This window comes from Nilaparvata lugens, chromosome 6 (assembly GCF_014356525.2).
Source record: "Nilaparvata lugens isolate BPH chromosome 6, ASM1435652v1, whole genome shotgun sequence".
Lineage (NCBI taxonomy): Eukaryota > Metazoa > Arthropoda > Insecta > Hemiptera > Delphacidae > Nilaparvata > Nilaparvata lugens.
In genome coordinates, this window is record NC_052509.1 from 33,672,951 (window position 1) to 33,694,367 (window position 21,417).

The following is a 21,417-nucleotide window of genomic DNA, read 5'->3' on the forward strand; positions in this document are numbered from 1 at the left end:
CAAGTGAGGATGTCACTAGCTTGAATGGAACTCCTCAGTCCTCAGCATGTAGCTGAGTGGAAGCACAGCTGTCCGGAACTGCAGAAGCATGGCTGTCTGGCAGGGAGGAAGTGTATCAGTCCTGAGGTTTAGCTGAGCAGAGTATTGTTCAATTTAGAGGTTTGAGAAATTGTTGGGGGGATGCGATGGATCCCACAAGGACTTGGTTGAGGATCACATGCTGCTATACCTAATTGTTCAAGATTCATTGGAAATCAGGAGAATCCAAATTATTTGTTATTTGGCCAAGAATTGAATTTGGCAATTGAAAAAATGTTTGCTCAAAGTTAGAAGGAGCAAGGGAAAACCTGTACTGCATTGTGAGGAGGATAATTGTGTACAGGATTAAGAAAACTGAAGAGAAAACCAAACCAAAGGTTGTACACATTAATCGTCTAGCACCTTATCAGGGAAATCTGGATATTGGAGACCAATATCCCTAAGGAAGGGATAGTGATGTAGGCTAGCCCTACGTGGATATCATGTGAGCACGGTTGTCAAGGTGACTGTTTTAGCAACAAACTGTTTACAAGTAAATAACTAGTTGGAGTTTTATGAGAGATGTTAAAAGATGATGTTTTTTTTATTTTCATCTTGTTCAATGTAAACTTTTAATAAATAAAGTGTTAATTACAAAAGCACATCAACATTTACTCATATCTTTTTTTTCAATCTGTATTTTTCTCAATTTAGTTCAATATAATATCAATTTTTCATAATTTAGTTTATCGATTTTAAATTCAGCGAATTACGCCAGGCCCTCACAAACACAGGCTTTTGCCTACATGTGAGTCTCTCATAACGTAAGGGTATATATAAATGTACTGTAACTGTACTGTATTATTTGTAAATTGTGAGAATAAAAATTTGATTTGATTTGATTTGACATTTACAACAATATAATAAGAGAGAGTAGAATTGTATTTGTTCGTTTGTTCGCATCAAAACATGTCATCTTGTGGATTGCATACTGGAAAAACAGGAATGATTTAGATCTCTAAATTTTGCACATAAATTCTAAAAATATCTATCTCGTGCACCTCGAAGCCCAAATTTAAATTTTCCTTCTAGATTTTCCAGAAATTAATGTTCAAATTTCATTATTGGTACATTCAATTTCATTAAAAATAACCAAATCATATGATCAAAATTAAAAAAGGAACATCTGTTCTATTATGGCTTTCTACCTGATACCACTTAGCCTCAATAATATTTTTATTATAAATATAATAATAGTATTGTTTTGATAATAAATAGTTTCATTTTCATAAACTCTGTATAATAATATGGTGAATGTGAAACAGCTGCATCAAAGAAATTATCTCAAAAACATCTGTTTAGAAAAAACATAGTTTTGAAACTTCGTTTTCCTGATGCAATGTATAAGCAGGACCAAAGACCTTAAAGAGGACCAAAGACCCTAAAGATGCATCTTTAAGGTCTTTGGGCAGGACCTCCTAAATACCGGACCTGCGCCTGTGTGGAAATTTAGGTAAAATGGCGCCGATATTTGGTGGGGTCTCAAATCAGCTGACACTGATATGTTGTCATCAGTTTTTAGTATTAAGTTGTAGTTAAGTGAAGTTTGTTTACAAATGTCATGGGCTTTATAATATTTACGAGTTTTATAATTGATCAATTATCATTTTATAATTATTTAATATGCAATAGTAATTCAAATTAGATTTTTTTAGTATTCAAATTGTTTAGTAAGTGTTCAATAAATTCAAGTTGTGAATAGTAAAGTTTTAAGAATTCAAAATGTATAGTGAGTGTTGAGTGTATTCAGTGTTCAAAGTGTTTTAATCAACAATAATTTTATAATAATCAACCGCAGCCTAAATTAATTTTTGTTTATCATCGGTAACTCAACATTTAGCTTTATAACAACATGCTACAATGAGTAGGCCTATGAACAGTTTTAATTGAACATGCCTGGAAATTGTTGTTTCGCTGAGTGTAAATCGAATTATATTATAGAAAAACCCCTTAGTGACAATATTTACCAGGCCCGGCCCCAGGGGTGGGCGGACCGGGCGGCCGCCCAGGGCGGCAGGTTTTGGGGGCGACAAATTTAAAGGAACGGAAAATTTTAAAATACAAATAAATTATAAATTCATAATATCAAATGTGAATGGTAAAATTATATAAGAAGCTTTTCAACCTCGAGCTAATGAAGACTTTTCTAAGATCAACAATGTCCCAGGAACGTGAGTGGTCTAGCGAACATAAAATGGTTCAGTCCCCAGATCTTGAAGAATTGGTGAAGGAATTTCCCCATGCAAATGTCAGACTTTAAATGTCAGAATAACTTTCTCAAAAATTAATATTTTCAGAAAATTTTTGTTTTATTAAATCAAAAATACCATGAAGAATAATTTATCCTTTGAATTTCATGGATTCATCTCGTACCGAATTTGAAATGTTCTGTCCCAAAAATTTAAACTTTAGGCGCTCATGTCTCAGAAAGTTATGATTGAAAAAAAAATGTTTTCCTAAGAAAACTTTTTCATTTTGATAGCTTGATCCTTAAGCGATCCTTGATCGTGTCTTCGCGCGCCTCTCCACTAGGAAATACTGAAATGAAGTGCAACTAACGGGTGATTCTCATAGAGCATAATCTCATGAGCTTATATCATTGTGTGAAATATCACTGTGAGGACAATATAGATGGTGATGATGGTTGAAGCTAAAAATGAGGTGTTTTTCACAATACAATGAGCATTGTTGTCAGGTGTACCTGGAAATCTATATGAGATAGAGCGCTCTACCTAGTCTCAGATTTTAGAGCACAAAATTACGCTCAGAGGGATTTTGAATTTACATCTAGATTGTAATCGGGATATATTGTTGATCAAATACTAAATATGATCAAAATTGATTTTTTTTCTTAAAATATCACTCATATTTGAAAAATCATAACTCAGTACTCATTGGAGATAGAGAGTTCCGAATGATCTCATTTCATTCAGAATTTTATGATCGTAAAAAAGGCAGGAGCAATTTTTTCTGTCCGATCACTGATTTTACCGGAAATAGCTGAAAACTGGAAAATGGACCTAAAATACGAGGTTTTTGGGCCACTCTGTATCAGCACAAGGGAATTTTACATGAAGAATTTGGTTCTGAACCTCTCTAATGTATCCAAATAAAATATTAAAAATCAGAACTACGATATAAATTGCAAGAAAACCCCCATTTTTATGTCTATAATTGACTGGACTCCACTGTTCCCCAATATTTATATTTGTCAAATATTTGTTTAAATAATGCCAATAAATATTGTTAAAAATAATTTTTTAGAGTTTACTGAGACTCTGTGGTGTCGCATCACAGCGGATACACAATAGTAACGCTGGTTACACACTGGGCGGTTTCTGCCGCGGCGGCGAAACTGTCGTCGCCGCCTCGAAAAAAAGTCGAGCTTACACATTCAGCGGAAAAAATACCGCCAAACATCGAGCGGCAAAATTACCGCCACATATGATCAGTAGCCAAAATAATTCTTGTAGTTCTTCATCGCAAATGTGTAGTGACTTCTCTGTTTTATGAGTGTTCAGTTAATTGTATTTTACACATTTTTCAAAAGTATATATTATCAAGTGTTTAACTCAAAATGGAAAGACAACAACTTTTACCAATTTTGTTGTACCGTCAAAGGAAAAGAAGACAGCAGAGAAATAGCCTTGTTTGGATTCATTGAAATGAACGTTTTTATTAACTCGTCAGCGATATACAACATATTACAGTTTTTTCCTTGTCATCCAGAGTTTCAAAATCCCCCCTAATCTCCATACACACTTCCTTCCACGCATTCCTTGTTGCATCTCGATCCTTAAATATGTCGAGGGTTTTGTCCCACAAAACTGGCCTCTGTTACAATTGATATTATTAACAACTCATTGTCTATTAACTTACTTATTTTCTCACACTCGTCAACCACAAGCACTTAAAACAATGAATAAATGTTATAAACAACTTACAAACTTTACAATAAGACACAAATTAAAAGGCTGATTTTCAAAGACCTCTGACTTGGAGCAACTGGGAAAGACGACTGATCAGCGGCGACGGTAGACAACCGCCAAATGTGTTAACGCCCATTTGGTTACGTACGCCACTGCGTAGACAAGAGCGGCAAAAACACCGCTAGCCGCAGTGGCAGTGGACGGCTACACAGCTGCCGCCAACGGCAATATAGCCGCGCGGCCTTTCTGCCGCCCAGTGGGTAAGCTTCCATTCAAGTCCATAGACTACTGCTCGAACGGCGGCAACGGCGAAATTACCGCCCCGGCAGAAACCGCCCAATGTGTAACCGGCGTTAGGCGATCGCTCAAGGAGGGGTGGAACCCGGGATTAACAATTAAAGACGGGATAATTGCGGGGGGGGGCGGCAGTTGCCGATCTCGCCCAGGGCGGCAAAGTCCCTAGGGCCGTGCCTGATATTTACTTTTCCCTACAACTACAGCTGTTCCCTAATAACTACAGCTGCAGACAAAACACGTGACTAAGTTATTAACTTCTGTTGATCACAAAACTAGCAGCCAATAGAAAATGTTACTAACTTATGTTGAAAACTTTTGTTTTAAACTCTGGTTTAAACGCATTATAATTTATCCACATTAGATCAGATGAAGATCATTATTTTAATGATCACACACATGTTTCAATTCAAATTTGAAGACAATTTTTTGCTTTTTATTCCGGCTGTTAAATCATTTATGAATAGTCTCGTTAAATGAAATCATATAGAAGTCAATTATATTGATAACAAGATCTTGTTAATAACAAGGAATTTTCTGTTAGAAACAAGAGTTATTAACTTTTGTCAAGAGAAATTTTTGACGATTCAGTCAAGTTAATAACTTTTTGTGATAACTCGTGTTATTAACTCCGGTGTAAATGCAGCTTTATAATACTCCAACTAGTTATTTACTTGTAAACAGTTTGTTGCTAAAACAGTCACCTTGACAACCGTGCTCACATGATGTCCACCTAGGGCTAGCCCAAGGCGAATAGAGAAAGAGACCTTTCTTTATCCGCCTTGGGGCTAGCCTACATCAAGGGTGGCTACCAGCAGACCCAATTTATTTTTCACCTAATCTACAATTTCACCCAATATTTTGGGATCGTGAAAAAGCACTGAACTCTATACTAACCACTTCATCTAATAGCCTTTATACCCAAACACCAACTCACCCTATACGACCAATTCATCGACCAAACTGTGCTGCACTCTAGTGGCTTAGTTCATGAAGTAACAGACTGAAATCCACCACTTTGAAAATGACATATTTCGGTGACGTCACTGTTATTGTAGATCAACTATAATCAGATTATAATAATAGATTCTATTTATCAGTTTTATCACTATTCTTTTCTTAATAATGGGAAAAGTATTTCAAAATCATAAATAAAGTTGTTTTGAAATAAACTATGGGGGACAGTTCCGTATCTGTGTACTATTGATATTTAAAAATGGAATGATGATAACAATGATGATACAATTTTTCCTTTATCTCAATTAAAAAAATATCAGAAACTTTCAACTTCCAAACATTATCAAACAGAACATTTTAGGTTCTGAACAGATGTGTAATTTGATATTTTGATGTACTATTGATAATTATTTCAGTTTCGATAATATGTAGGCCTACACCAGAGACACTATTATAATATATGATATTCATATATTATTTAAAGACCCCTGGGTTGGAGAACTCGCTCAAGAACTGTTGTATTGTAATCTTTAAAACCAGAACCAAAGACCAGATATGGATGTGTACCCATTGATCTAAATGAAGTTTGAGTAATTTGGATCAGCACACAGGCAGACCAAAGTTTTGACAATTTTAGATGATAAACACAGAGAAAAAAATACACTGCATTTGCTTTGGGGAAGGCACATCTGTTAAAATCTTGTCAACCATTTATGATTATGTGTCAGTGAGTGCTTTCCCCAATACATGGGTGCAATTTCATAAAAGGATGTTTACAATCAGTCACACTGATTTCAATTTATTTTTTAACGTTTTGAGTTTCATAGTTATTCTCATTAACTCTGTACATTTCCATACATAACTGATAGTCTGATTGTATATTTCCTGTTGCTTCCACTGCAAACATAATGATGATAAAACTGCTGTTCGAATTAGAATTAACATTTTCATATTTCACATAGATAGGCTATTATTACCATTATTCATCTAATATGGAAGGGGGGATGCCTGCACTTTATAAACAATGGAATTCGGAAAAGATTGGAAATAAATACAACAATTTTGCCAAATTCCTGTTATTTTTATTAGCAGAAAAATATTATTCACGTGCAAATAACCAACTATCATCATGTAAAATCTTATAAAAATTCTGTTGGCCTAACACTGGAATAGAATAGAATAGAAAAAGCGTTTATTGAATAAATAAGCTACCTTAAGCGAACCTCAAAGAGGCTGCTTGACAAGGTACTATTATACAAAACATGTAAATTCAAATATGATTATACATATATCAGTGAACTTTATTCTTACTTAACAGTTAAATTCACTTATCAGTTTATTACACTGTTAAATTTACTTACAGAATTTACTTAACAGTTAAAATTATCATGATATTAATTAATTAATTGTTGGCTCAGCTCTCAAAAATCTAAAGAGTGTTATAATATAAAGTCAACCTGGACTTACATACAAAAAATGGAACAGAATGAATTACAACAATACAATACATTAATAATAAGTTACATTATGTTAGATCTAAAGTGTAATATATTATTCAACCAAATCTTTAAATTCCTTTTCAACAGGCGCATATTAACAAACTCAGCACAATTATCGGGTAAATCATTGAAAGTTCATGGTACAATGTAGATTAAGGTGTTTCTGGCTAAATTATTCAAAGTAAATGGTACAACATACCTCTAATTCCTTAAATAATATCGATTAACTTTCATAACTAAATATTTTTTGCAGAAGTAATTTTCTAAAATCAAAGTAAACAGAAATATACCTTTTATATTCAAAACCTTGCATCTGTTCAAAAGGTTATCATATGAAATATCTCCCTGAAAATTGCTGACCAAACGTAAAATCTTTCTCAGTACCGAAGATATTCTCCTAAGATAAACATTGCTAGCAAGTCCCCACCCTTGCAATCCAAAGGCTATATATATCATCCTCTTCACTTTATTAGGTATTAAATCTTTAATATAATACATTTTGGCCAATACCTGTTTGAGTCTATTACAAACATTTTTTATATGGATATCCAAACGAAAATGACTGTCAACTGTTACTCCTAAATACTTATAATTTATACAATTCGATATAAACTGACAATCTCTTGTACATATGAAAATATCTTGCTCCTGCAGTTGGAAACATTCACAGCAATGGTGCTTAATTTTGGGTTCCCTAATTCTTTTCATGTAGGATGAGTTTATATGTAGCACCTTGGTTTTGGTTACATTTATATTTAAACAATAATTATTATGAGACCATTCAGCTAGAGTATTGGTATCATGTTGTAACCGGGTTTCGGCCACATCTAACGATTTATGAGAGAAAATCAACAAAATCATCATTTGCAACAATTGCATCATCTGCAAACATAAAAATCTTACAGTGAATCAAATATCTAGGTAAGTCATTTGTGTAAAGTAAAAACAGCAAAGGTCCCAGGACTGATCCTTGAGGCACTTCCACATTTGAAGTCCTCTATTGACTCAAATAGTTCCCAATTTTAACAACAAATTTTCTATTCTCCAGATAACTTTCAAATAACCTGAGTACAGGTCCTCTTATACCAACACTAGATAGCTTTTGTAATAAAATTTTATGATCTATAGTGTCGAATGCTTTTGAAAAATCTATAAGAAGACAAAGGTTATGAACATTATCCTTCAAGTTACCATATATATAATTAGAAAAATTTGACAACAATTCATTTGTATCTAACCCTTTCATAAAACTATATTGAAAATCATTGATGATATTATGCTTATGCAGGAATAAATTCATCCTCTCGGCAATATATTTTTCGATTTTTTTTTTTTTTTCAAAAATTGCTAATATGGCAATTGGCCCAAAATTCTTAGAATTAGAGATTCACCATTTTTATGGATGGGTCGAACAACAGAAGCTTTCATAAGGTCAGGTATACTTTGGATGTGTTAATTTTATTCATAAGCAATTGTAAAAATGAAACCATGTCATCCTTCAAGAACAATATATCTTTTAAGCTTATATTATCAAAACCAGGTGATTTATTTCCATCAATTTTTGCCAGTTCTCTACTCACAAATTGCGCTGATACTAAAGGTAAATAGAAACTACAATAATTGATAGAGAAATCTTCTACATCACCTAACGAAAACTTAAATCCGCAAGAATGAATAATATCTTGAACATTAAAATAGAAACTCTGAGCGAACTCATTTGCTATATCTTGTGTTTTAGTGTTTTTATACGAGACATATGCTTCATAATTATATTTTCTATCGACTTACTCCTAACGGTTCCCAACAGGCCATTAACAAACGCCCATATTTTTCTCATATTACTCCTATGACCTTCGAATCTACGCTTGAAATAGAATTTATGATACAATAAATTTTAAAAAAATAAAGGAGCACTACTGTGTTCAACTTCATATAAGTTAATTAATTTGTGAAGAACTTGTAGATTGCCTGGAACTCTTTAATAGAAACAAGAAATCTAAAGACATTTCAAAAACTATATCGCCTATGTGTGTATATTCATTCCCAACAATTATTTAATAATAATAAAGAATCTTCACAAATATTTGTAAACGTTATCAAGGGGAAAAAGTGGTTAGATTCTCGCTCAAATTTAATTTTATAGGATTTCTAGCAAAACTTGTAATAAATTACAGGAGTTAGTGAGGAGAAATAACAGAACGTTCTAAAAAAACTCTACAATAAAAGAACGTTCTGCCTTTTGTCATCCGTAATAATTCACAAATGGTGATGATATTCAACTCTAGTTCTGTAATGATAGAAAAAAATAGATACGGTATGAATAGATTCTATTTTAAAATTTTTGTGTTGATAAACAGCCTATAAATAGAGACTGATGCGATATGAGATGAGAACTTGCAACTGAGCTTGAATTTGTAGAATCTTTTACAATTTATAGTAGTCTTGAACTACTTTTCTTATTTTATTACAAAAGCATTGGAAATGTTAAGAATTGGAAAATGCACTCATAAATGTAAAATGCATATATATATATATATATATATATATATATATATATATATATATAATATATATATATATATTATATATATATATATATATTTATGCAAATATAGAAACACTTTACAGTTTTATAATATTAATTGAAACAGGAAACACACAACATGGATAGATTAAACACTGGGGCGATTGCTGAGATCGGGATTATCTCTTGCGCTCAGCTAAAAACTGGTTTTTGCAATTTAGAAACTTAAATTATTGTTTGGAAATTTTCGACGAGCTGTGCTGTCTTCTTCAACCATGTAGGGACTCTGGGAGTCCCTAATAAACTGGGAGTCTAAATAACCTAACAATTAATAAATCTGGGAGTCAAACAATAATATTTAAGTTTCTTAGTGTTTTTAATCTATCTATGTCATGTGTTTCCTGTTTTATTACCATAATTTAGTATTTTCATATTGGAATTTATATCTGTAAAATTATGGCCTGAATCTATCAAGTGTTCAGCAAATGCCAACTTTTGTGTATAATTTTTAGATTTTAGTGCTTGGATATGTTCTCGGAACCTGATATGGAAATTTCTACCCTTTTGTCCAATATAGAATTTGTTGCAATCACTACATTCAAGTTCATAGATTCCAGATTTTTTAAACTCATCTTGCTGTACATTTAAATTTGATTTATTTTTTATAAGCTCGAATGCATTATTTGTTGTCCTATAACCTAAAATGAATTTATGTTTTGTAAAGGTTTTTCTTATAGCTTTATTAAATATTGTGTTATATGAAACACAAATATATTCTTTATTTCCTACATTTCCTTGATTATTTTGAGTTCTATTCTGTATTACTTTTTCTTTTTGTTTGTAAATCATTCTATCAATAGTTTTGGTATTATATCCATTTGTTATTGCCATATATTTTATTATTTTCTTCTCTTTTCTGTAATTATCTTTTGACATGGGAATATTTATTAGCCTGTATATCATTGAATTGAAAGTTGAAATTTTTTGTTGCCAAGGATGATTTGAATCTCTAGGAATTATACAATCTGTATGTGTAGGTTTTCTATAAATGCTGAAATCATGTTTGTTATCTTTCATACTAATCGTTAAATCAAGAAAATTTATTTCATGTTCTTAAGCTTCCATCGTAAATTTTATAGAAGGTGATATTGAATGTAAATATAATTAAAAATCTTCATGTGTTTTATCTTCATTATTATACAGACATATTTTATCATCAACATATCTGTGCCAATAAATTATATTTTTCTTCATAGGATTATTAAATAATAATAAATAATAGAGATAAAATAATAAAATTAATCCAATTACACACCAATAACCCCATTTTTGATAGAATCATGCGAATTTAAATCAACAATTTATAGTTTTAGTTCATATAATCATATGAATACACTAACATTTGATCAAAATAAGAATCTTCCAGCAGTATTTATTTATTTACTTCTTATCACTTGAAAATGGCATCAATGTCCGAAACATGTTGTGTTAAGTAATTCAAAAAGGGTACTGAGATTTTTATTCTTCTTTCTATTGCATGAGAAAAGTTTCATGGAAGAGGGCTTCACAAAATGCGTTTCTCCGGTGTGCATCCCGCCTTAGTAAACTCTAAATTGCAGTAAGGGGTTACATTATGGGGAGGTACTTATTATTCATCTGTGAAACCACTGTTTCACAGAAACAGTGTGTTTACACAAAAAATCTGGTGTGGCGCACTCACACAACTTTCCTTGCTGTTATGAAATTTGATCACCTTATGCTAGTGTTCACGCGCATCTCAAGTCTACTATTCAAAGATCTAAGCCAGCTGGTGACAGGACAATAACGCTAGAGACACATGAGGTCTGCTATCTCTTCATAGTGAATGATTTGATAGAATCAACAGTTGCCAAAAGTTTGCAATTGAAGAAACCCTGTTTTTGACAACATTTTCGCTATTTCAGCCACCATCTTGAATTGCATCAGATCGAAACTGTTTGTGTCGGATCCTTATAGTGTAAGGACCTTAAGTTCCAAATTTCAAGTCATTCCGTTAATTGGGAGATGAGATATCGTGTACACAGACGCACATACACTCATACACACACACCACACACACACACACACACACACACACACACACACACACACACACACACACACACACATACAGACCAATACCCAAAAACAACTTTTTTGGACTCAGGGGACCTTGAAATGTATAGAAATTTGGGAATTGGCGTACCTTAATTTTTTCGGAAAGCATTACTTTCCTTACCTATGGTAATAGGGCAAAGAAAGTAAAAAGTTAGTTACAGTAATGCTGTTCAAAGGAAGTCGAGAACATGCTCAACCCCTTTTTTCTCAACTGATTGTGTTTTGTTCAAGACATATTTGAAAAGTGGTAATTAATTTGGTGATTAATATAAATTCTCAAAGATTGCGGAATACCCGTGACCCGTAAAAACTGTGATACCAAGACCATACACAGAGGCATATGAAAAATCATTTGACTCGCTCTTATTTTTGTCAAAATTATAAGTTTGGTAGCTCCAACACAATAATTAAGATTATTTTAATTACAGAGGTACCATACATTATTGTTTCTTGTACCATACAGTATAATAATTATGTACTGTAGTAATATATGATTGTGTAACATAGAATTACTAATAGTTCTGTGAACAGTAGACCTCACGCAGTTTTTCTCATCCACAATCTGATGTCACCTGTTTCTAGTTGATTCAGTTGAATCACAATTCACAGTTGAATCATAATTTACTCTTAAAAACTGTTGTTTGTTCTCTCCAAGATCAAACTCACTTAATAAGTTAATAAAGTCAGTTCACGTTTGAATTTGATCCCATATGATAATTTATCCAGTTTCGTGATAATCTTCCATCTGATAAAAATATTTCTAAACTATTTTAGAATAATTTTTTTTTAATCAAGAATATTATAATTTCTTTGGCATTATTCAATTCATTTAAACATTTTTCATTTCATTTTCAATCACCTATTGAATTTGTTTTTCAAATGTGAGAATATTGGTACTGCATCATGAAAAATATTGAAACCCTACCTTATAGAAATAGACACGGCCATCTGAGGTGTGTTTCAACCTTTTCTTCTATGGTATAGAGCTGATGAATGGCTAGATACAGGTTCCTTCAACAATGCCACAATCAGTGGCGTATCCTGTGGGAGGGGGATATGGGTATGAGTCCTCACTCCCCAAATGGAATTTAATATTTTTTTGTGGTCGGATCAGCCACAAACATTAGCTTGATATTGTATAAGTCGAAAAATATATAAGGGATGAGGGAATAGTACAATGATAATAATAATTATTATGAGCTAAACAGAGAGGTCTAGTGAGTTGGGACACAGAGATAGCAGAAAACTACAGATATCACTTCAAAATTAGTTATCGTTGTTACGGTACTTTTACTATCTATTATTTTGTCATCTTTTACCTCTGTAGCTTATATCGTTCTAGTTGACTATTAGTTTATTTAGTTCCTTGTTTGTGTTTGCAAAATGAGACAGCCGTAGCTGCAGCTCATATCCTTGAACAACAGCAGCTTTTTCCAGGGCTCCCTCAAAATTCCCCAGTTATGATCACCGGGCGTAGTTTTCACCTGCACAGGGGAACATATACTACCTATATTTGGAAAAACTGTTTCATGTTTGAAGAGGTAAGAAGAAATGCTAAAAATGTAGAGAAAATAAATTGCAAATCTGAAATAGACTACTAAAAAATTGATGAATTTTGTAAGTTGATTTTGCAAATGCACAATTAAATTTGTTGAATATTCAGACTTGGATACTACACGAAATTCACTCTAAATACTCTTGATTATTATCAATTAGAGCACTAGTATAAGTGTAACATTCAATTGCATTGCAATTGACTCTCCTTTGCCAAGTACTTTATCTAGCTCCATCCACATACTGCATGCTGTAACTGGTAGAGTTTGAGGCGGCGCTATCTCCACTACATCACTTCTTAATAGATCTACAGAAGTGGTCTGACAAGTCGATCCCTTGTTTTTCGGTGCGTGAACGGGCAGACATTGAAGGAAGCTAACTGCAAATGTCTGACTGCTATATTCCTAATAAAAAATTAAGACTAGCTTAGCTAGGATGGTTGACTCAAATAGCTGGAAACTATTTGACTAATGTCATTGCTATGCATATAGTTAGTTGACCGAGCGAAGTGAGTGATTTATGAATTAATATTATGAATTATCTCATCCAATCAGTGTTATTATACCTTTCAGATTTATCATTAAATTTTCAATATTTACAATTATATGTTTTTGTATCAGTAATTTGAATAAATAAATCAGTAGCTTCAATTATTTGTCGTGAACGACTACATAACAGGATATTCTCTCAAATGAAAAACTGAGTAGCTAACAACTTATTAATATTTTTTATTATTTCCTAGAAATGAGATGACACAAAAACAAAATTTCAAGAAAATTTTATTTGAAATGAGGTAAATAACAAATTATGTTCTCAGACCAATCACAAATAAAGGCCCGCCGCAAAGTAGACCCACGCTAATCAACGAAAAGCAACACACGCCTTGGGATGTTTTTAAACCATTGCTAAGCTTCTCCAGACATGTGTGTAATACATGCAATGAATAATCCACTTGTCAGCTGATTGATTATGAATAATTCTATGGTAATGGCCTACAAAACATGCCACGGTGTGGGCTGCTTTTAGTGGATTAGCGTGGGCCTACTTTGCGGGGGGCCAAAGTCAGGGAAGAATATACATTTCATGCTAGAATAAGTTACTGTGATATTGAAAATATTGAGAGTTCGATATGATATTGTTCCTGTTTCATTTTTCAGGCTATTGAACTGCGTGAACTAGATAACTTGATCTGAAATAGACTTTGATTTTGACGAATTTTAATATAGTGAGAGAGTAACTTCTTTTCAAGAGGAATCTACCTCACAATAGCTTTATCAGCGTCTTTGCAACCATTGCAATGAGAAACCCTATATACTCGACTACTTGTATACAATATTATCTATCATATAAAAAAAATCAATTCCATTGAAAAATATTCTATAAGAACAAGAATACAATCTGTAGTAAGTGTTAACCGAATGGACATGCTGATTAGTAATTTTTGAATTGGTTAGGTATTTGTTCTACAGATGGATGAACAATAAATGATATATGAACGAAGAGCTGTGCGGATGCCCTGCAGTTTTTCTGAAATAGAAAATAACAAATAAATTAACTATGATTTATAGGTTTTAAACCAATTCCAGACAACAGTATTTTACTGGCAGAAAGTACACTGTAGCTTCAGCAATGTTGAAATAGGATAATGCAATGGAGTTTTAAAATGAGGTTATTTATATAATTCCACCTAATAAAATAGAATAAATTCGTAGCAATCGGTCCAATTGCCATGTTCTGGCACAGTTTATTTATCACAAGAAGTACCATCACTTGTGAAAATGATCAACCGCAAAACTGTTCCTATCTCCAATTAATTTATACAACACATTTCAATGATCCAATTTCCATGACCAGCTTGGCTACGAGTCCCTTCCAAGTAGTTGTTGTTTGCACCTAACCTATCACTCCTTTTAACAAAACTGTTGTGGCCCAGTTGACTATCAATATTCTGTAGCCTCCATAAACAATTCTCAAATTTATCATAAGAGTCAAAATCATGAGTGCTCATTGCAGACTGGATTGAATAAGGTAGCTTACTTATAAGAATCTCAACCAAGTTGTTATTTTCTAATGGAGTATCCAGTAATCCATTCAGGTATTTTAAGTGTGCTGCGAATCCAGTCATACTTAAACCCTGGTTCTTATCATACCGGCAAGTGAGAATGTGTGACAGCAATGTTCTCTGCTTCGCTGGTGACCAGAATGTAGAAAGAAATTTTTGTATAAACTCATTCAATGAATGGAATTCGGACACTCTGCTCCGAAAATAAATTAGTGGTCCCCCAAGCTTACTGACAGTTGAATTTTCCAAGCAAGCCAAGGAATATTAGCCATTGAGTTGACAAGTTCTATCTGTTCTATAAATGAGCGTGCTTGTAAACCAGATGGCGAATTATGAAATATTGGTAGACTTGACATAAGTTGGTTTATGTTTACACTACTACTGCCTGAATTATAAGTTACCATACTATTTTTTATTCGGTTACATTCCACCTGTGTTTCAGCTAGTTGCTTTTTTAACTCAAGAATAGCATCAGAGTCGTTGCACTCGGTATTAATTTGAGAAAGGTCTACCTTCAATTGATTTATCTGAGAGGTATGCTTTGTTTGTAGCTTTTCAACCTTATCCAACCTAACATCAGACTTTGTGAATTTTTCTCCCATCCTGTTCTCCAACTCTGCACATTTATTATTAGTTTCCTTCTGTTGTTTCAGAACTTTATTATTGGTTTCTACTTTCGCGCTGTTTATCTGGTCTAGCGTGAATGTAGTGATCTCAGTAGCTTTAGTTGTAATCTCACCTTGTAGATTCTCAATGTTTTCCAACAATTGTTTTTGTAAATCTTCCTTTCTCACCATCACCTGTCCATTCAATGTCAATGACAACTGATTCATCTCTTGTTTTAATATGAAATTTCACTTTTAAATTCAGCTTTAATTCCAGATTTCTGTTGTTTGAACTCCAAACTAATACTGCTCATCTTATCTTTCTTTATCTGCAAAATTTGTGTTATCATTTCGGCTTTCAAATCTGCATTTTGTTGTTTCATGGCATCTAGGAGAATATTGTAAGAGCCGGGTATTGCAAGGACATCGTTGATATGCGGCGAGTTGATCTTATCCTCTTTACGGGCGCGGGCATCTGCTCCGGTGTGGCCTTCCTCGATTTCGGCGACGGTTTCGGTGTGGACTTCCTCGATGTTGGCGACGGTCCCGGCTGGGGATGACAGTCTTGAATCGAGTAGGAGTCGGCTCTCTCCAAAATGTGTTGATGACAGGCTCTCTCCAGCCCCCAGATTGAAGTCGATGGAGGTAGTGCTGAGGACCGGGCGTGGAAGATGTTCTGGTGAATATGTCTCGTCCTCCGACGTGACCGCAGTGGTGTGATGTTCATCGGCCATGTTAGTTGTTTCAAAATCAGTGAATAAGTGAAGATATAAAAGGTCGATGATCTTGTAGTGAATTGTTGAAAAACGAAATGGTGGGGTGTCATGCAAAATGTACGTTTGGATTATACTTGCAGGTTAGTTGGGAAATAATAATTATAATCAATAACCACAGCATGAAACTAGAAAATTATCCGCGACAATTATTGGTAGGTTATTTGCGGCCAACTTATGCACATTGTGTGCTAAACAAACAAATAACATAAATAATAAACGTACATTAACAATATAAATTTTTGCTTCAAGTTTAATAAAGCTTGAATAGTGCTAATTCGGGTATGTTCATTTATAATTGAACAAGAACAACCTATGAAAACCTTTTTGAAAAATCTGCTCATTAAAGGATGACAGTAAAATAAAAATCAGGAGTAATCTTGGGCTATACACTACATGCATAAAACTTGTTCAACCTTGGTTATAACTTATTTAAAATAACACAAGTAAGCAATGTAAGCAGTAGGCTTAAAGTTTGCTGGATATACACCCATTTTCTGAATTAAAAATATATTAATTACTGCCTCCAGATTTCAGATCCTCCTGTAAAGAATAATAAATAATGTAGGCTTGAAGTTCGCTGAATACAGACTAATTCCTGGAAATAAAAATTAATTTCTGTCTCAAGATTGTAGTTCCTCCTGTAAAGAATAATATTTTCAAGTAATGTAGGCTCCACTGTCTTCCTTGAGTCCCTGTTCGGGTGCCACGTGTGGTGGTTATACCTGTCTCCTGTCGGTGACGGCACTTATCCAAGGGTTAACTCCTGTTTTGGGAAGTACCCTTGTCACACGAAATAGGAAAAAATGTCTAGAGTATACTAGATTATTTTCCTGACAATTAATCAAAGGATTAATTGTACTATATTTCCTCAGGATCAAGTAACTCGATGATGGGTTACTATTGACCTCTGAAATGAAAATGATATTAGAAAATAAATAAGCTATAAGCAAGGTCGAACACAGGGTCACTAAGGAACAACATGTGATGACAAGTTGCATTTATTTAAATTTACTAAATCATATAAGAATATTGTTTGTTCAATAATTAATAAATGAAGTTGATAATGAAGGGTTAAGCCCATAAACAATATAATTTGAATTTTAAAGAGTTCTTTCAAGTTTATAAATTTATTAAGGATGAGCATGTAGTGCTTTCACCCAAGGGTTGCCCGACTCAAGTTTGGACAGTGTAACGTCAGAATTCTTACAAACGATATACCAGTTTGTCTATGGAAAATTGAGACGAAGATGTTTTGAATGGGCCCATAATATATGCGCACTCACTCATGAAGATTTGTTCACTACATGGCTGGCATCTTTCGTCAGGCTGCATGGCATCATATTAGGCTTCATTATTTGACTCACGATTTTAATAATTGATAACTCCTTTTTAACTGAGACTTGGCAATCAAATTGAATTCTAATGTTACGGGAATTCTACATTAATTGAATTCAGCACTCTTACATAAATTTAACAATGAAACATTTAAAACGACAAAAAATAACAAATAGGAGTTAGAAATGACTCTCCAATGGAATGCTCAGTTAATCTCTCTCTTTCTTCCTTCTTCTCCGAAATTAAGAAGCTAGGTTTGGGGAAGAAAAGGTCACATGACCAGTTAATGACCAATCACTGGTCAGAAAAACAAATCTACCAATAGGATGGCTACAAATGAAGAAATGTGCACAGGTGTGCCATATAGAATAAATAAATAATTTTACAAATAAAAACTAGAAAACAAGCAAAACAAATATAGGGGATTAATGAGCAGATTTTTCAGCAGGTCAGAGTGTACAATAAACAATATAATAAAATTGAAAATCGAAGCAAGCAGTCAACAACCAGAAACAGACATGCCGGTTATCAGCTGGCTGATAAGGTAGCCGGCTCAGTTTGCATCGAGAAACTAACCCTTATTGTAAACAAACATTCATTATGCTGTTATAGGTTATTCGAAAACCATTTACAACTGTTTGTGAATCTGGATCTCAATAGATGATTAAATAATAGATTTTGTTGTTATTTCAACAGCCAATAAAGGTGGGTAGTGTAATTTTTAGCTTATTATTATAGAAAGTTGCTTATCAAAGCTGTTTGGCGAATCTCACCGCGACAACAGTTATAAGCTTAAAGCTTACAGGTTATGTTTATGGTACTTGAACCATACAACGTACGGTACATCTACATTCTACAAAAAACAAAAAGGGATTGCAATCTGCAACAGCAGTGACGTCACCGAAATTTATCATTTTCAAAAAGGTGGATTTCAGTCTGTTACTCCATGAACTAAGCCACTAGAGTGCAGCACAGTTTGGTCGATAAATTGGTCATATAAAGGCTATTAGATGAAGGTATAAAGGCTATTAGATGAGGTGTCGGTTGGGTGAAGTGGTTTCACGTCTTTTTCATGATTCCGAAATATTGGGTGAAAAATAAATTGGGTCTGTTGGTTGACCCCCTACATCAATATAGATATCCTGAAAAGGGACGAAGGAGTGAGTCAATTTTGTTGTCCAACGAACTGTTCCTGTAAAAAGGTTCAAAGAATACGTGTTCAAAATTTGAACCTGATTGATCAATTCTTTCTAAAATTATTGTAGAAAATACAAACAGATGGACAACGACTTTGGCCTTCAGGGAGTCAAATGTGAGAACCCGCTGACGCTCGTTCAATTATATACAGTACAATATTCAAGATCCGTAATGGAATAAATCCCATTTATTAGATTATACTACTATAATAATCCCATGCTCATTTCCACATCCATTCCTTCTTATACAAAAAAGAAAATCTATATATTATATTCGATTCACAGCTTCATTGTAACAGAAATCCTCAATAATAGAATAGAATGATTGCCTTTATTTCTCCTAGAGAGCGAGGGCAGTCGGTCCTCTCTTAAACTCAACCATCTATTACATAACTGATATAATAAAGTACAATAAATAGTATAATTAAAAACAATAATAATCCAAGCCAGATTAAGAAAACAAACATTATCTATTCATTAAAATAATTAAAAAAGTTGACTTGAAAATGATACTTAACAATGCTGAATAAAATAATTTTGTGATACTTCATCACTGTAGTATGAAAAGAAAAACTAAGATATACAATAGCTTTATGGTTCCAAAGAGTTATAACTTATTCCTCCAATTAATTGAAACTTTTCATTTTTTGAAGGAGACCAGGCATATTAGTACTTGTGAACGACTCTGACTGGGAGCTATTGGTGAGTACTTTTGCTTTTGAAAATAATTTCTTAGTTGAAGCTTGAATTTGCGGTGCTCCTCTTTTGTTCGAGATTTTTCTTCTCTAGATCACTACTTTCTACCCACTGTTGCCTAAAGATAAAACATACCATGGCTATGGTTTGTTAGGAAACACAGTGTTTAATTTAATAAAAAAGAAGAAGTCAAGTTTTTCTGATATCATTATATTTTTTCCTTGAACCCATCCTGTGGCCTTCAAAGGAATTAAAAAACAAAGCATTACAGTATAAATTTCATTACAAGATTTTCCAATATTTGTCACAGATACTTTTTGCACAACAAGATGTGAGCTTTGAATAGACTTAAACAAATAATTATTCTTATTATTTAAATAACAAATTAGATTGATCTCACCAAACCCCTGTAATGCAGGCTTCCTTCAGCACAAGTATTAAATAAATCAATCTCCGGCCAAATATGAATTCCTTATCCCTTATCCGCCTTTAAGAGGCTCAATTTACTTATTATCATTATTTATTTATTATAATTAGATTGAACTTCATTTTAGCACTCTTAACACTCGAAACCATTTAGCATCAAGACAAGTCGAGAAGAGACGAGCTGCGTCCTTTTTCCTAACCCCCCACCTTTTTCTTTTGGCGCGAACGGCTGCCCACTTGATAACTATTTATTCTATCTCCAACTTTCTCTTTTATTACTATTATTTATAGTCAAAAAATATATAACAATAAAAAAAATATCAACAGAGAAAATATAATCAATAAAAAAGTATTTATAAACAAAAGGAGATACAAAATATATACAGAGCAAATGCTGTATTTTATTCTTGGCAGTAAAATTTGAATTTATACTGTTCTCTCGGTATGATTTATTATAGCTATTCATATTTATTTGAAGAGTAATATTTTGTAATATTACAAACTTCAATAAAATATAACCCTCTCCAACTACATTATATTGGATACTTGTAATAGAGTTACAGTAATTTAGTCAGGATTCATTTTCATGGGAGCCATATATGTATAATTCCTCCTCTTTCACGAAAATATAGTGAACAAAAAAGACTCATAAAGTTCAGAGTAATTCGAAAAAATAATTTTAATTCTAATTTCAAGTAAAAAAAAACTTCTACAAAACCAGAAAATCTGTAGATGTTTAATTGTGGAAATCTTACTGTGAAAGGCAAAACTTTTTTAAATAAGAAATTTTTGTTGCAGGGACAACTAGAATATAAACTTCAAAATAATGATAACGTTATGTTTATTTCAACTCTTCATGGTGGATGAATGACTTTTATAATAATACAATAATTTGACTGTGATTAATAATTCTATTTATTATTCATCATTTCGATAGAGAAATAAAAGGGAAACTTCCCAATCCTATTGTATTATTTATTTTCCACATTCCTTCTTACTGTATGTACATTTACAGTTTTGTTTACAGAAACGTTTCCATACCTTCAAATATCCATACATTCCATTTTACTCTTTCAAAATTGAAAATGATCAATATCTTTTCATATTCTAAGTATAATACTTTTTCCAGTTTGTTTAAGAGTACCCATCGTATACATAAAGTGAAATAAAAAACGACTCTCAATCGTCATCATTGGTATCAATCAATTAATTTTTTTGAATATTCATGCTTGTACATTGATAAATGAATTAACAAGATATTTACAACACCAGTATTTATTTTATTAAAACTAGGTATTCAATTATAAATTGAAGAAAAATATATGAAGATAATACACAATGGAGGAATAA

At 32.9% G+C, this 21,417-nt stretch overlaps 1 protein-coding gene across 1 annotated transcript in view; it reads left to right on the forward strand.

The window, feature by feature from the left end:
• The window catches only part of LOC111052591 (ubiquitin-related modifier 1), a 44,908-nt gene extending 23,880 nt beyond the window's left edge, over positions 1 to 21,028 (forward strand). The window contains exons 4-5 of the mRNA XM_022339326.2: positions 19,599 to 19,647; positions 20,866 to 21,028. Of these exons, the coding sequence (XP_022195018.1) occupies positions 19,599 to 19,647; positions 20,866 to 20,934 (118 nt within the window). The 3' untranslated portion in view covers positions 20,935 to 21,028. The remainder of the gene's footprint in view (positions 1 to 19,598; positions 19,648 to 20,865) is intronic.
• Positions 21,029 to 21,417: the final 389 nt, after the last annotated feature.